This window comes from Ailuropoda melanoleuca, chromosome 16, assembly GCF_002007445.2.
Source record: "Ailuropoda melanoleuca isolate Jingjing chromosome 16, ASM200744v2, whole genome shotgun sequence".
NCBI lineage: Eukaryota > Metazoa > Chordata > Mammalia > Carnivora > Ursidae > Ailuropoda > Ailuropoda melanoleuca.
This window is the reverse complement of record NC_048233.1, coordinates 41929345-41943763: the sequence shown is the minus strand read 5'-3', so window position 1 is coordinate 41943763 and position 14419 is coordinate 41929345. Positions and strand designations below refer to the sequence as shown.

Here is a 14419-nt window from a genome sequence, read left to right as displayed (position 1 = left end):
GGGGTTACCTGTTGACTGTTGCTCTAGGGAAGGGGGGGGTGGGTACTCCCCACAGAGGCCTTTTTGTTTGTTCCACCGGCAGTCGGCAGTCAGCAGTCGGAGCCAGTGACCCTGCCTGGCTTAGTCATGCACCTCCAGGGCAGAGCACAGAACTCACTTACTACTCCCAGGACTACTGGGCAAGCCTGCTGGGGTGGGGCCCGGCCCAAGCCTCAGGCTTTGGTTTCTTCTCAATGGGAAAAGAGAACTCCGTGGGGCCCCTCAAAGGCTCCTACACTCCCTGCCCTGCCACACAGCCTTTTCTCTGGTTCCTGCCCTGGCCAGAGCCGCCCCTCAGCCTGGGCAACCCTACATGGCCCACCACACATGATCCCTCTCTCTCCTGGCTTCTTTCTGTCCCAGGTCAGCTCTGTGTCTCCTCCTGGGAATCAGGGGCCCAACATTCAAGTCCCAGCTGTCCCAGCAACCTGCCATGTGATCTCCCTCAGGACTCCGAATCTCTCTGGTCTCTAACTCCTCACCTGAACAGAGGGGCTGTTCTAGAATAATCTGTGAGAGTCGTGCAAGTTCTGAAGCGCATCTGTCACAGGACACCTTCTGCCCTACCCTCTCTTGGGGCCTTGGTCAGGTGCCCAAAGCGAACAGTGCAGGTGAGGGCTCAGTGGGGATATTTCCTTGGGAGTAAGTCAGGTGTCAAGACTTGGAAACAGCTCCCAAGGACAAAGAAGGGAGAGAAGAGACAGGGAATGCGTGGGTCAAGGCCTCCTGTTCAGGGGTTACTGTTCTGAGCAGCTGCACCCTCTGACCCTTAGCCCCAGAGGGGACCTGCCAAGGATCAGCTGACGAGGGGCACATGCACCCAGGGCGCCGCCCCCCTGCCCCCCAGGTCTCACGAGGGTCCGTACTTGTTCTTGAAGTCTTCTACCACGCCCTGCATGGTCCGCAGCTCCACCTCCAGGCGGCCTCCATCCGCCTGCAGCCCTTCAAGCTGCCTCCGCAGGCTGGCAATGTGGGCCTCGAAGATGCTGGGGAGGCGGCTGCTCTTGGCCGACTTCTGCTCCTGCAGCAAAGCCCACTTGGTCTCCAGCAGCTTGTTCTGCTGCTCCAGGAACCGCACCTAAGAGGGAAACAGAGGAGGAAACTCTTGAGGGGCAGCCCTTGCCACCCACACTGGGGTTGGGATCGTCTTCAACCCCCCCGCCCCCCGGCACAGCCCATGCTCCCACTGGCTGTTCCCCCAACCCGGGAGCCTAGCCCTTGGTCCACTCGTCCAGGAAGCCCAGGCTGAGCCAGCCTCTCTTCCAGGACTCTCTGTCTTAAGTGCCTTAGACTGCGACCCAGGGGTCAGGCCTGCGTGGTCATCAACATGTCTCCTGCCTCCTATGTCCCCCATCACATTACAGGTGATCTTCTCTACCTCCCTCTCCACGGGGCTGCCCCCTGCTGTCTGTCCTGGGCCTCCTCTCTCTGCCGCCCCTTTCTTCCAAGGTCTCAGGACAGGGTACTAAAATAAACAACTATATTATATGCTCAGTCTGGGGCCCAAAAGTCTCCTTGGATCCATCCAATATGACTGGGAGTGGGAAGTAACCCTCCTCAAAACTAGCAACTCAGAGCAGCAGGGCCTGGGGGCGGCAGACAGTAAGGCAGCAAAGCAGCAGGGGCAGCCCCTGGGCCTGGGGAGGCTTCGGCAGAATCTTAAGGATTTGTAAGGTCTGAATGCTTAAGAAGAGGGCATGGGGGGCTGGGGAAGCGGAGAGCTACACCAAGGCAGGAGAGGGAAGGTCTGGTCTAACAGTCTAACACCCCTTGCTGGCCAGAGGGGCCCACCTGGGCTAGCCCCTAGTTCCTGGTCCATCCCTACTTTGCTCCCCTCCTAGACTCACCAGTCAAGTGGGCCCCTCTCCTTCCCAACCCCTACTTTCACTCCTCCACTCCCTCCCTGACCCCTGTGGGACCCAAACAGCCAGGAAAAAAACCCTCCCAAATGGGCCCTCCCAGGGCCCCTCAGTCCTCCTTCCCTGGGTGCAAATGGGCTATCTCCAAGGGCAGGTCTACTCACCTCCCGCCACCAAAGGGAGGCTGAAGGACCAGGTCAGTGGGCAGGTGTGGCAGGGAACCTCCTGCCCTCCCTCCAGCCCTTTATTTTCAGCACCTGCCTCAGCATAAGCGGTGGGAGGAGGGAGGGAGGAGATCCTCTTCTGAGAACAGTGTGTCACCCCTACCCCGGCTCTCACCCCACACATCCCCCTCTCAGGGAAACTCCTGGCCCTGACCCCTGGAGCTCCCAACCGGAATGCGCCCGAGAACCTCGACTCTCAGACACAGCCAGAAGGGTCAGCCGGACAGACTCAAGACACATCCTGGGAGGAAAAAGCAGGGCGATCTGGGCAGCGCTGGAAGAGGACGCCTGGAGCCCGAAGGGGAACAATATTCACAGGGCTCCTGAGGAGGAAGGCTCCCAATACTGGCGGAAGGAGAACACAGCAGGCCTCCCAGCGCCTGGCCCGCGTGCAGTCAGTGCAGGTGGCCGCTGGGGCCCAGAGCGTGGCGTGGGACAGGCTGCGCGGCTCACCTTGTCGATGAAGGAGGCGAACTTGTCGTTGAGGGTCTTGATCTGCTCGCGCTCCTCCTGGCGCACCTGCTGGATGGAGGGGTCGATGTCCACCTGCAGCGGGGCCAGCAGGCTCTGATTGATGGTGACCTCTCGGATGCCGGCGCCCACGGGGCCCCCGTAAGCGGAGCGCACGGCCACGCGCGGTCGCGAGGCGCCCAGGCTGTACAGGCTGCTGCTGCTGCCGCTGAAGGTCCCGGGGCGCACGGAGCTCAAACGCACCTGCGCGCCGCGCCCCGGGAAGGCGGAGGAGCGCGAGCTGAACACTTGGGAGCTTAAGTGGATGGACATGCTGGCTGGACCGGGCTGGACCTATAGGCGGGCGCGAGAGAGCCGAACTCGCTGACCTCCGCGGCCCAGCCGCTTTTATCCGCTAGGCGCGGGCGGATCGGTTTACACAGGTAGGGGCGGGGCTGGCCGCCGGCCACCCTTCTCGGCGGGCCGGGCCGGGCCCCTCCCTGGGCCAGGCTTCCGCTCTCTGCGCCCAGGCCGGGCTTTGGGGCCCAAGCCGGAAAGTCCCGAGTAGGGGAGGAGGGCCGTAGACCCCCCCAGCGCCCGGGATACGGGCTGACAGCGACGAGTAGTGGGAGATCGCCGTCTGAGCAGATCTGAAATAGGTTCAGTCTGGGAAGGCTTCTGGGAGGAGACTTGGGAAAGATTCCTGAGGCCAGAGCAGAGAGATCAAGCGGTGAAAGATTGGGGGAAGGGGGGAACAAAAAAGTTCTAGTCCAGGAGTCAGCACCCAGACCTCTTCCCCAAGCATTCCAGAAAGGCATTCCCAGACAGCCTCCTTCCCCCACGTCCAGTTCCTCCTTGAGAGATCAGCTCTGTTCTTGAGTAATCTGATCCCACGTGGCCTGGCCTAGCTGGTTTCCCTGGCCACTACACCTCATTCCCATAGAGAAACTCGGCCAAGTGGGGCATGACCCCTGTTTTGGCCCCTCTCCTTCTCCCTCCAGTAGGCATCTGAAGCCCAGAAGCCATGTGGAAGGGTTGCCTTGGGCTCGCACTTCCCCTCCCCCTAACACGCATTCCTAGCCACTTAATCTATTGTCCCTGTAGAGGCAAGGGACTCCTGCATGTCATTGGGACACTTTGTGGATGTCTGTACCCTTCTGTGTGGACACACCTACAGGCCACAAGGCTTCGCTGTGTGCTCACCCGAGACGTATGTGTGTGCCTGTCTGTGAACCTTCTTGTCCGGGGGGGAGGGGGTCTGTATTCGGCGTGTGGCACACTTTGGATGCAGGTCTGTGAGCCTGCTTTTATTTGCGCTCAAACATTCCTCCCCATCTTCCATGGCTGCCATCTGCCTGTGTAACGGTCCCCAGCTCTCATCGTGTCACCCACCAAACAAGTCCCAGCAGTTTCAAACCCAGCCCAAGATGCGGAGGAACTTCACGCTGGAACAGGCAGCATGGGACAGAGACGGCTCACCACCCGGCTCCACTTTCCAGGAGCCCTCAGCCTGCGCCAGGCCCTGCCCCCATTCTCCCCAGACCCCGTTTGGTTAGAGGGGCCACCTAAGAAGCCTTTGGAAAGACAGCTGACGGGCCTGCTGCCACTTTTAGCCTACCTCCAGCCCCGCGATGAGCCGGCCCACTTGTCACCTCAGACCAAGCCCTCGGGGACGTCCTGGGTGGTGGAGGGTGGGGATGGAATGTCCTTCCTGGTTTTCATTTCAGTTCCAGATAAGAAGGCCTTCCAGAGGGACTAACCGAGCAGCAGCCCCTGCTCTGTGACCTCAGTGCAGGCCCATACCCCGGCCATCTCTCTCCTCCCTGCTGGGACAAGCTTGGGCCAGAGGCAGAGGGGTGCCCGAGGAGACCTTCAGTGGTCTCTGCTTAGGGTGTGTGCGTGTGCGTATGTGTGTATGAGAGCGAGAGAGGGAGAGAGAGATTGAGAATTACCTGGAATTCTCAGTTGTAGTTTGAAGAGCACACAGAGTTCCTGGCCTTGTGATTTTTGCGGGCTTGGGGATCTTACTCCTCCCCAGCACCCCAACCCAAGCAGGCTAAAGAGACCAACTGTTTGATTTCCACACACACATACATGCACACTCACACGCCTACATACCACATCACTCATACATGCACACATACCACAGGGCTCACACCAATACACACACACTCCACCTTCCTGACCCCTCGGGCCTCATCCTCAGCCCTCTCCTACCACCTGCCATGCCAGCCCCTTACCTGTCGACCCCCACAACCCCATCCGTGTTCTGCAGCTGGCCACTCCTGCCCTCTCCTCCCAGCAGCCCCCACAGGATCTGCCATCCCCCCCCCCAACCCTTCCCCTTCTCCTCTGGAGCCTGGCCTGAGAGATCTTTGGCAAAACACTGGTGGTGACCTGCCTCATGACCCTGGACAAGTCGCTGCCCCTCCCTGGGCATGGTCTCTTCACCAGAGAAGAAATCCCTGAGTTCCATGAGGAGGGGGTGCTGGAAGGACATCGCAAAGAAGAAAAGGTCTTCAGGCTTGCCAGGCCTCAGCCCCCCCTTGAGTGGCATTTCCCCGTTCCAGGGCCTGCCCAGTATCCACCCCTCAGCCTCCCCATCCCCTCCCTGAAGCATTCCTGGCAGCTCTGGCCCTGCCCACCCGTCTCCTCCTGTCTCTGCATCTACCAGCCAAGACTGGGGGCCCACTCAGTGCCAGGCCACACACATGGACACCCTCTGGAGGGCTTCGCGAGGAGCTGTCGACACCGCCACGGAGAGAGGCAGCGGATCGCATTCCTGCCTGCGGGGTGCTGGGCACAGTGGGTCATCTAAACTCCATCTGCCACCCCAGCCCACCTCTGCTGGCCTCACAGAGATCCCCATAAGGCATTCTGGGCAGAATCCTCTGATAAGATAATCCTCAACGCCTTTCCTAGTTGTCCCCTTCCTGCCCAGAGGCTCACCCCTATCTCTGTAGTATTCTGTCACACACACACACACACACACACACACACACACACACACACACCAAGCACAGGTTCCGTGGCCCTCTGGCTCCCAGCCTGGCTTTCCACCATGCCCTCTGGACCCCTAGCAAGGATCCAGCAAGCTGCCTGGCCTCACGAAGCCTGCGAAGACACAGTGGTCCTGCAGCCCTTGGGAGGAACGGGCTGCTCCCGTCCGGAGAGCTGGGGGAGACATTCTTTGGCTCCCCACTACACTTCAGAGACATGACTCATTGTCCATGCCCTGAAAACACAGCCTCTGTTTCCTAAAGAAGAAAAAAAGGCATGATTTGTTTTCAGTATCTTAGAATTCAAATGTTTATAATCATAACAAAAAGCATTTCATATTTCTGCATGGAATGTGATACTTTTTTTTTTATGTCAAATAATGAAAGACAAGAAAGCAACATGAATGACAGCCAGCAGGCTGCTTTCCTGAATACACGAACCTGTAAGCAAAAGACAAACGATGCAGAAGGAAAGTGGGCAACAGACGGGGATAATAAGGGCTAGCAGTGTTTCCAGAGTTCTTACTCTGCAGGTGCCCGGCCCTGTCCTAAGCACACCTGCCCCTGTGAGCCCAGGCAGCTCCCACCACAGCCCCTCGGCGCAGTGTGACCATCCCCATCCTAAGAAAGGAGACAGAGGCACAACAAATTTAAGTAAATGGCCCAAGGTCACACGGCTAAGATGTCGAAAATTCAGGATTTGAACTTGGGCAGTTGGAGCCACTAGATGGCTCACAAAAAAAGAAAAAGAATATCAAATAGCAAATATGGGAAAAAAATGCTCAGCTTCTCTCAAAGAAATACAACAAGGGGTGCATGGGTGGCTGAGTCAGTTAAGCGTCCAACTCTTGGTTCAGCTCAGGTCATGATCTCAGGGTGGTGGGATTGAGCCGGAGTCACATTAGGCTCAATGCTCAGCAGGGAGTCTGCCTGAGGATTCTGTCTCCCTCTCCCTCTGCCCCTCCCTTGCTTGCATGTTCTCTCTCTCTCGCAAATAAATAAATAAATCTTTTTTTTAAAAAAAAAGAAGAAATACAACAAGAACAATGAAAGGCCATTGTCACCCATCACACTGTCAGCCTACAAAGCTTGCTAACTGATGGCAAGTGTATGGGTCTTGCCCCTTGTTCATGGGACCGTCCACTGGCACATCCTCATTGGAGGGCTGGTTGGCATAGCTCTCAAAATTAAAGTCATTTACCCTTCCTTCAATAAACAAAACGAAATGAATACCCTTGTCCTTGACGAAGTACTTCACTGCCAGGAACTTATCCCACAGGTGCTCTCACCCAAAATGCACACATGTGGCTTCTGCTGTCATTCTTTTCCATTGGTGAAAACCAGGCAATGACACAAATGCCCATTAGTGGAAGGAGATTAAGTGGATTAAGTTACATGCATTCAGGATGCCTGGGTCACTCAGTCGGTTAAGCGTCTGCCTTCAGCTCAGGTCATGATTCAGGGTTGTGGGATCGAGTCCTGCATCAGGCTCCCTGCTCAGTGGGGAGCCTGCTTCTCCCTCTCCCTCTGCCTGCCACTCCCCCTGTTTATGCTCTCTGTCAAATAAATAAATAAAATCTTTAAAAAAAAAGTTACATACATTCAAGGGGTGCTATTTATGGAAAAAAAGCTAAAATAAAATCCTTTCTATGCTGATTGAGTTTTTGCCTTTATATATTGATTGCACAAATCACTGCTGTTTTTTAAAACCCAAGAGGCTTACGCCATCCAACTACACCACGTGCACCCCCCCCCCGTGGCTGCTCCCTGCTGGCCCCACAGTCACCTCCTGACCTCCTGGCCACTCCCTCACACTCACCAGGGACTCTGACACCTAGTTCTCTGGGGGCTCCTCTCCAGCCTGGCACCCCCTACTCTCCAGGCAGATAACCCGCCCAGCATCTTAGCCTGACCGTTCCTTAACTCCTCAATTCCAGTGACATTCACATCCATCCTTTCCCTCTTGTCCCTGCCCATGGCCACACTCTGGAACCTTATCTACTCCATCTCCTGAGTGTCAAACTCTGGTCTCACACAGTGGGACCGGTTGTAACTGTCCCACTCAGCGGATGGCTTCTTCAGCCACACCAGCATCCCCAGACCTGAACCCCGCTATTCTGTTTTCTACCCTCCTTCTGACCTTCTTTCCAGCTTGGACAACTCAGACCCCTCATCTCTGAGCTCTTACCCTTCAGTGTCCTCCACCTGGACAAAGCCCCAGCCTGGCTCAGCCTAAATGCTGAGTTCTGCTTGACCTCCAAACTGCAGAGCCTCGGTGAAGACCATACCCTCAAGATGTCACCCCCCGTTTCCAGTCCCCAGGTTCAGCTGCACCCTCTCTGCTACTGGGCACCTCTCTCTGCCTTTGGTCAACAAGCTTTCCAACCCTCCTAGTTGCCATGGCAAAGCTTCTCAACTCTTTCCCTGTGCTCCACCCCACCCCCTCCACCCTCACCCTCAGCCTCAACAACAGTAACACAGCATTCTTCCTCACTGAGATCAGGCTGTCTGGTAAAAACTCCTTACCTTCCCTCCCCCACCCAAACTTACCTCTCCACCCCCCTTTCTCTTCCCCCCTCCAGGCTCTAAGGACAGACTGTGCACCAGGATACCAGCCTCCCTCAACACCTCAGATAGAGCATTCCATTCACGGGTCACTACTTCTTAATCCTGTCACCTTCTCTTTCTCCTCTCCCTCTGACCGCCTTCCCATTTGTCTACAGGCATTTCACTGGAGCTGTGGGGGCCCAAGCCACATGTCAGCGGGCAGAGGTTCGAATGGGGCGAGGAAGTGGAAACAGTGAGTGCCAACTACGATTTCTCATGAAGTTTGGCAGTAAGAGAAAGCAAGGCGGGAAGTTAGCTTGCATGGAAAGCAAGCTAAAGGAAAGGATTTTTATAGGATGGAGAGACGTGAGTGTGAGGGTTGGTGGAGGAAAAGGAGATAGACCATAAGGAGAGAGGTTAAATATGAGGGTGTGGGAGGGGCTAATTAATGGGGCAGGTGGCTTTAAAGGTCCAGGTGGGACCAGCCTTGGTGCAGAGGAGAAACACCTCTGTGTGGCAGGAAGGAACTAAGGATGGACAAGGATATAGTTATTCAAAGGTGGGCAGAGGAGGCTAGTTCAAAGAAGTTTCTACAGATATGAGAATGGTTAATTTTGTTAAACATTTTGTAGGGTTGTTCTTTCCAAATTCTCTACACCTGATCACTCTATGCATGTACTTTCTCCGATCTCCGTCTGAACGACAATTACTCCCCCTAAAAGAGATCAGCGGTCTCAGGGGTAACCATGCAATATCAGGTGCTGATCTGGTTTCACTTGGACTGTCGCTTCCTAGCTGCATGACCTTGTCGCTAACCCCTATGGGACTCAGCTGCTTCTTCTGTAAAGTGGGAAATTAATAGTGTCTACCTCATGGGTTCTTTTAAGCAGCAAAGAAGATAACGTTACAAATGTACTTAAAGACCCAGGGCGCCTGGGTGGCACAGCGGTTGAGCGTCTGCCTTCGGCTCAGGGCGTGATCCCAGCGTTATGAGATCGAGCCCCACATCAGGCTCCTCCGCTATGAGCCTGCTTCTTCCTCTCCCACTCCCCCTGCTTGTGTTCCCTCTCTCGCTGGCTGTCTCTATCTCTCTCGAATAAATTTTTTAAAAAATCTTAAAATTAAAAAAAAATGTGCTTAAAGACTCAATTAACGGGAGTTGTGGCTGATGTTGAGTTATTGTGACCTATGACCATTGGCACATCTGCTAGCGTCCTGACGATTCCTATCCTCTCTTTTCTGGTAAGAACCCAAGGAGATTAGGACTTAAGACACTGCCTCTCTTGATCCGTCCCTCATTTGATGACTGTGTGCTAGTGGGGGTGTCTGCGGGGTCTCACATTACCCATGGTGGTGCCACCACCCAGCACCCTGCTCCCATCCTCCATCCCCGAGGTTCTGCGCTCTCCTTCCTGCACACCAGCAATCCTCACCCACCTTCTCATGCAGGCTCTTGGCATCCTGGCATCTCCATCTCCCACGTTCCTGCTGAACTTTCTGGGCTTGTGGAGCCGGCTATGCAAACAATGGTTCCCCCACTTCATGCAGAGGTTCACCGTGATATACAATGAGCAGATGGCAGGCAAGAAGCACGAGCTCTTCAGCAACCTGCAGGATTTTGTGGGCCCCTCCGGGACGCTCTCCCTGCTGGAGGTAGGCTGCGGCACCAGGGCCAACTTCACGTTCTACCCACCAGGATTCAGGGTGACTTGTATTGACCCCAACCCCAAACTTTGAGAAGTTCTTGATCAAGAGCGTTGCGGAGAACCGACACCTGCAGTTCGAGCGCTTCGTGGTGGCTGCGGGAGAGAACATGTCGCAGGTGGCCGATGGCTCCATGGACGTGGTGGTCTGCACCCTGGTCCCATGCTCGGTGAAGAGCCAGGAGCAGATGCTCCAGGAGGTGCGCAGAGTGCTGAGGCCAGTGAGTGAGGAGGAGGTAGGAGAGACCCATCTTCACTGCATGCTATGCAGGCTGGACACCTGTGGGCTTCAGGCCAGCTTCCACTAAGGGTGACCTTAGGCAAGTCCCTTCACTTGTTCCTTTAACCACTTACATATTCAATAAACATTTGGTTGGGGCACCTGTGTGGCTCAGGCGGTTAAGCATCTGCCTTCTGCTCAGGTCATGATCCCAGGGTCCTGGGATCGAGCCCTGCGTCAGTCTCCTTGCTCAGCGGGGAGCCTGCTTCTCCCTCTGCCTGCCGCTCCCCCTGCTTGTGCTCTCACTCTCTCTCTCTCTCTGTGTCAAATAAATAAATAAAATCTTTTTAAAAAGAGAGAGAGATTTGGAGAATGTTGACTATGTGCAGCAACCCAGTATTTCTCCAGTGATCAATTCATCTCCAAGAGGTCAAATGACTTGCACAAAGGCACATAGCTCACAGAAATGTCAGAGACACAACTAAACTTTAGGCACCTTAACCTCTAGGTCAAGAACTGGGCCAGAGATCTCACCGTGCCACTGCTCCGGTGACTTCCAACCCAGCGTCTTCTAAGTCCCATCACAGAGTCCAGTCTCCTAAAGATGACTGCAGTGAAGCCCCCACAGGGCATGCCAGAACATCGCCCTTCTCCAACAAATGAGGACCCATAAGCACACAGATAGCCATCTGTATTTATGGCGCGGGCTCAGTTCTACTGTGGGGCCTCGGGAATTATCTGCATGCCATTCCCTGGGCTTTTTCTCTAGTTAGTCATAATTCATTGGTGGAAGAATGAAAAATTACCCTGGGAAAGAAAGGGGGAATTGGGGAAAGTTTCTCCAGAGATATGGCATGACCTTGCACCTATGAACACTGTTAATTTTTCAGTGTTTCTTATTCTGTTGTCTTTAATTTTAAAGGCAATTGATCAATGCATCCCAACTGTTCAAAAAAATCGAAAAATCAAAAACATGGAGGGGAAACATGCAAGTTCCCCCTTACTTCCCTAAATCCCTCTTCCCCAACCTGTTCTATAGATTGCAATGATTAATGGGTATCCTTCCAAACTTTATTTTCGATTTTCTTTTTTAAATACCTTTCTAGTGTTTGCAAGTTTGTCTATCTCAAGTTTACTAACAGTTACTGTTATAGTTCAAGTTCTATCTCAAACTGCACTTCACTGTCAATGCACCAAAATTATATAGTTCAATGACCTCCCTCAACTTAGAGCTGACCTCTAGCGCTTTCCTTCCCTATCCTCATCCCCTCTTTCCTCTCCACCCCAACAGTCTCTCCATCCCATAGCCTAGGCTTGGTGGAAATAATCTGTAACTTTAGTTTCAACCTATTAGTGAGGATTCTCCCCCTTGGGTCTGTTTCAAAGATCTTTTCTAATTTATAACATAGCTTAGAATCCATTTATCATCATCCATCTATTTGCTACAGATTTTACTAGATTTCTGGCTCTCCACTGTTTCACATTCTCTTTGTCTACCCTTATCTTGAAGTGTTTTTGTGTTTTTTCAAATTTAATTTTCATTTGTCTTAACTACCTTCTTGAATCATTTCTTAAGAAGTGGTTCGTGGAGACATCCTTGCAGATCTGAAAATGTCTGTCTCCTCCTTCAAGCTTGAGAATACTTTGGCCAAGATTCGTAGATCTGAGTCCTTTCCCCAGAAGTGGTGGGCACTGTTCCAACACTCTTGGGGTTTTTCAAGTTGTAGGTGATAGTCTAATTCTCTTCCTCTGTCCTTTTCAGGTCACCTGTTTTTGTGGTGTATTATTTTTATGCCTGGATTGGGGGGGGGTTCACTTTGTTTTTGTTTTTTTCTTTCTTCTTTCTTTCTTTCTTTCTTTCTTTCTTTCTTTCTTTCTTCTTCTTTCTTTTTTTTTTTAAGTTCTGAAACTTCACCAGGATATGACGAGGTATATAGCTTGTTTTTATTGATCTTGGTAGGCATTCAAAGAACCATTTTTATGTTAATACCCAAGTCTTTAGCTCAGAGAAGTTTTCTTCTCTCGTTTCTTTCTTGACAAGTCCTTCTCTATGCGTTCTCTTCTCTTCTTCCGGAACGACTGTTATTCAGTTGTAAGATCTCCCAGCTTTGGCATCCTTGCATTTATCTTTTCAATCATAATTTCCATGTCTTGATGGTTTTGTCCCATGTTGCCGGGTGGCTCCTCCGTCTGATCTCCCGGAAGACTTCCTCTGTCATCTAGCAGTCTTTGTTCTACTTTTCTTTTTCTGTTTTTTTAAGATTTCATTTATTTATTTGAGAGAGAGTGTGTGTGCATGCATGAGCAGAAGAGGGGCAGAGGGAGAAGCAGGCTTCCTGCTGAGCAGGGAGCCCCACACGCCCCCAGGACCCAGGGATCATGACCTGAGCTGAAGGCTTAACCCACTGAGCCACCCACGGGCCCCTGTTCTACTTCTCATTTCCTCTATTGAATTTTAAATTCAGGATTCCTTTTTAATTGCCAAACACCTCTTTCTTAATTCCCAGATCGGTCTTAGCAATATGTGGTTGAATCCTCATAGAAGTCTTCTGTTGGGACGCATTGAATTTCAGTTTTACCTTATTTGTTCCCATACATTTTCCCCAGTAGGAGGCACTGGTTTTGATTGCTCACATTGGCGTCCTCCTTTCAGGCTGCTGTAAGTGGTGGGTAGACAGGACTCCCCTGCCTGACAAATGGAGAGAGTTTCTAGGCTCCTTGGGGGCTCTGGGTATGAACAGTTCTGTCCCAGTTCAGTGGGTCCTGTCTAGGGCTACCATTGTCAGTAGGTTTAGGGGGCTTCCCCCCAGGCTTTTTGCAGAGTGGCCAGGGCTGAGGCCTCTCCTGGTCCTGAGGGAGAGGGTCTACCCACTCAGGTGCTTGGGGGTGGGGAGGGTGGCAGTGGGGGATCTTAGCCGTGCTAGACAAACAGGCTTCCCCAGGTCTTTGGTTCCAGGGTTGAAATCTCTCTCTGTGTAGCGCTTTTCTTTCTCACAGCTGGCCTGACATTCAATTTGTTTGGGTTAATTAATGTGTTAAAAAAAAAAAAAACGGGGGCGCCTGGGTGGCACAGCGGTTAAACATCTGCCTTCAGCTCAGGGCGTGATCCTGGTGTTATGGGATCGAGCCCCACATCAGGCTCCTCTGCTGTGAGCCTGCTTCTTCCTCTCCCTCCCCCTGCTTGTGTTCCCTCTCTCGCTGGCTGTCTCTATCTCTGTCGAATAAATAAATAAAATCTTTAAAAAAAAAACAAAAACAAAAAACCCTACAATTCTCCTCCATCACACCTCCTTTACCATTCACACAGAACACTTCACTTATGACACTTCCAGTCACCCGTGTGGGGCGTTTTCCCCATACTAAGCAATTCTGTGACACCAGCTGGGTGTCCTACAAAATTTAACTCAATTCTGACCCTAGACCGGAGATGGTGTCAGATCCCACAGGTTAAGGGCTCAGTCCTACAAGTCTGCCCCACTTCAGAAATCTGAGGTTCCCACGACCCCCTCCTTGCATTCAGTTAATTTGCTAGAGTGGCTCACAGAACTCAGGGAAACACTTCTGTTTACCAGTTTATTAAAGGATATGATAAAAGATCCATATAAACAGCAAGATAGGACAAAGGGCAAAGTCTGAGAAGGTCCTGAGTCCAGGAGCTTCTGTCCCCATAGAGTTGGGGTATGTCACTGTCTCGGTATATGGATATATCCACCACCTGGGAATTTCCCCAAACCTCTAAAATTGGGATTTTATGGAGGCTTCCTCATGTAGGCACGATCAATTATTAACTCCATTTCCAGCCCCTCTCCCCTCTCTGGAGGATGGGGGTGGGGCTGAAAATTCCAAGTTTCTAATCATGGATTGGTCTGGTGACCGACCCCCATCCAGGAGCCACTGAGGGGCCCATCCAAAGTCGCCTCACTAGAATAAAAGATCCTCCTCCCAGTGCTCTCATCACTTGGGAATTTACAAGGTTTCAGGAGCTCCGTGCTGGAAACTGGGGGCAGAGACCAATGTACAGATGTTTTGTTGTTTTGTTTTTATCTCACAGTTAGTTACAACTTGTTCTACTTGCTAGCTTCCAGAAGTGTTCTATGAACATCTCCGTTGCTGTTTCCTTTGTCTTATGGATAGTCGGTTCTGCTATACCGTAACATACGCATTCCTAAAAACCACCACTCTATGCAAAAGCACGCAACCCAGCCTCAGGGCCGATGGCGGAAAAAACCTGGTTAGGGCACAAGACTTCAGAACTTCATCAGTGACACATTAAAAAAAGATAGAAACCTAATGAAAATGGCAGCACAGTTTTACATGTATTAAAAGGCTAAGGAGTTCCCAACGACTACCATAAACGAGGCATTTTATCTGGCAAGAG

At 52.5% G+C, this 14419-nt stretch overlaps 2 protein-coding genes across 2 annotated transcripts in view; one reads left to right on the top strand and one right to left on the bottom strand.

Moving 5' to 3' along the window:
- The window catches only part of LOC100481353 (keratin, type II cytoskeletal 7), a 23537-nt gene extending 20353 nt beyond the window's left edge, over positions 1-3184 (bottom strand). The window contains 2 exon segments of the mRNA XM_034645559.1: positions 906-1117; positions 2576-3184. Of these exon segments, the coding sequence (XP_034501450.1) occupies positions 906-1117; positions 2576-2905 (542 nt within the window). The 5' untranslated portion in view covers positions 2906-3184.
- A 4786-nt stretch (positions 3185-7970) lies between these two features.
- LOC100481601 (methyltransferase-like protein 7A) lies at positions 7971-10272 on the top strand. Its single transcript, XM_034644787.1, is given in 4 exon segments — positions 7971-8082; positions 8295-8371; positions 9568-9843; positions 9845-10272. Coding segments are annotated over 4 exon segments (750 nt in total). The 3' UTR covers positions 10130-10272.
- The last annotated feature ends 4147 nt before the right edge of the window (positions 10273-14419 follow it).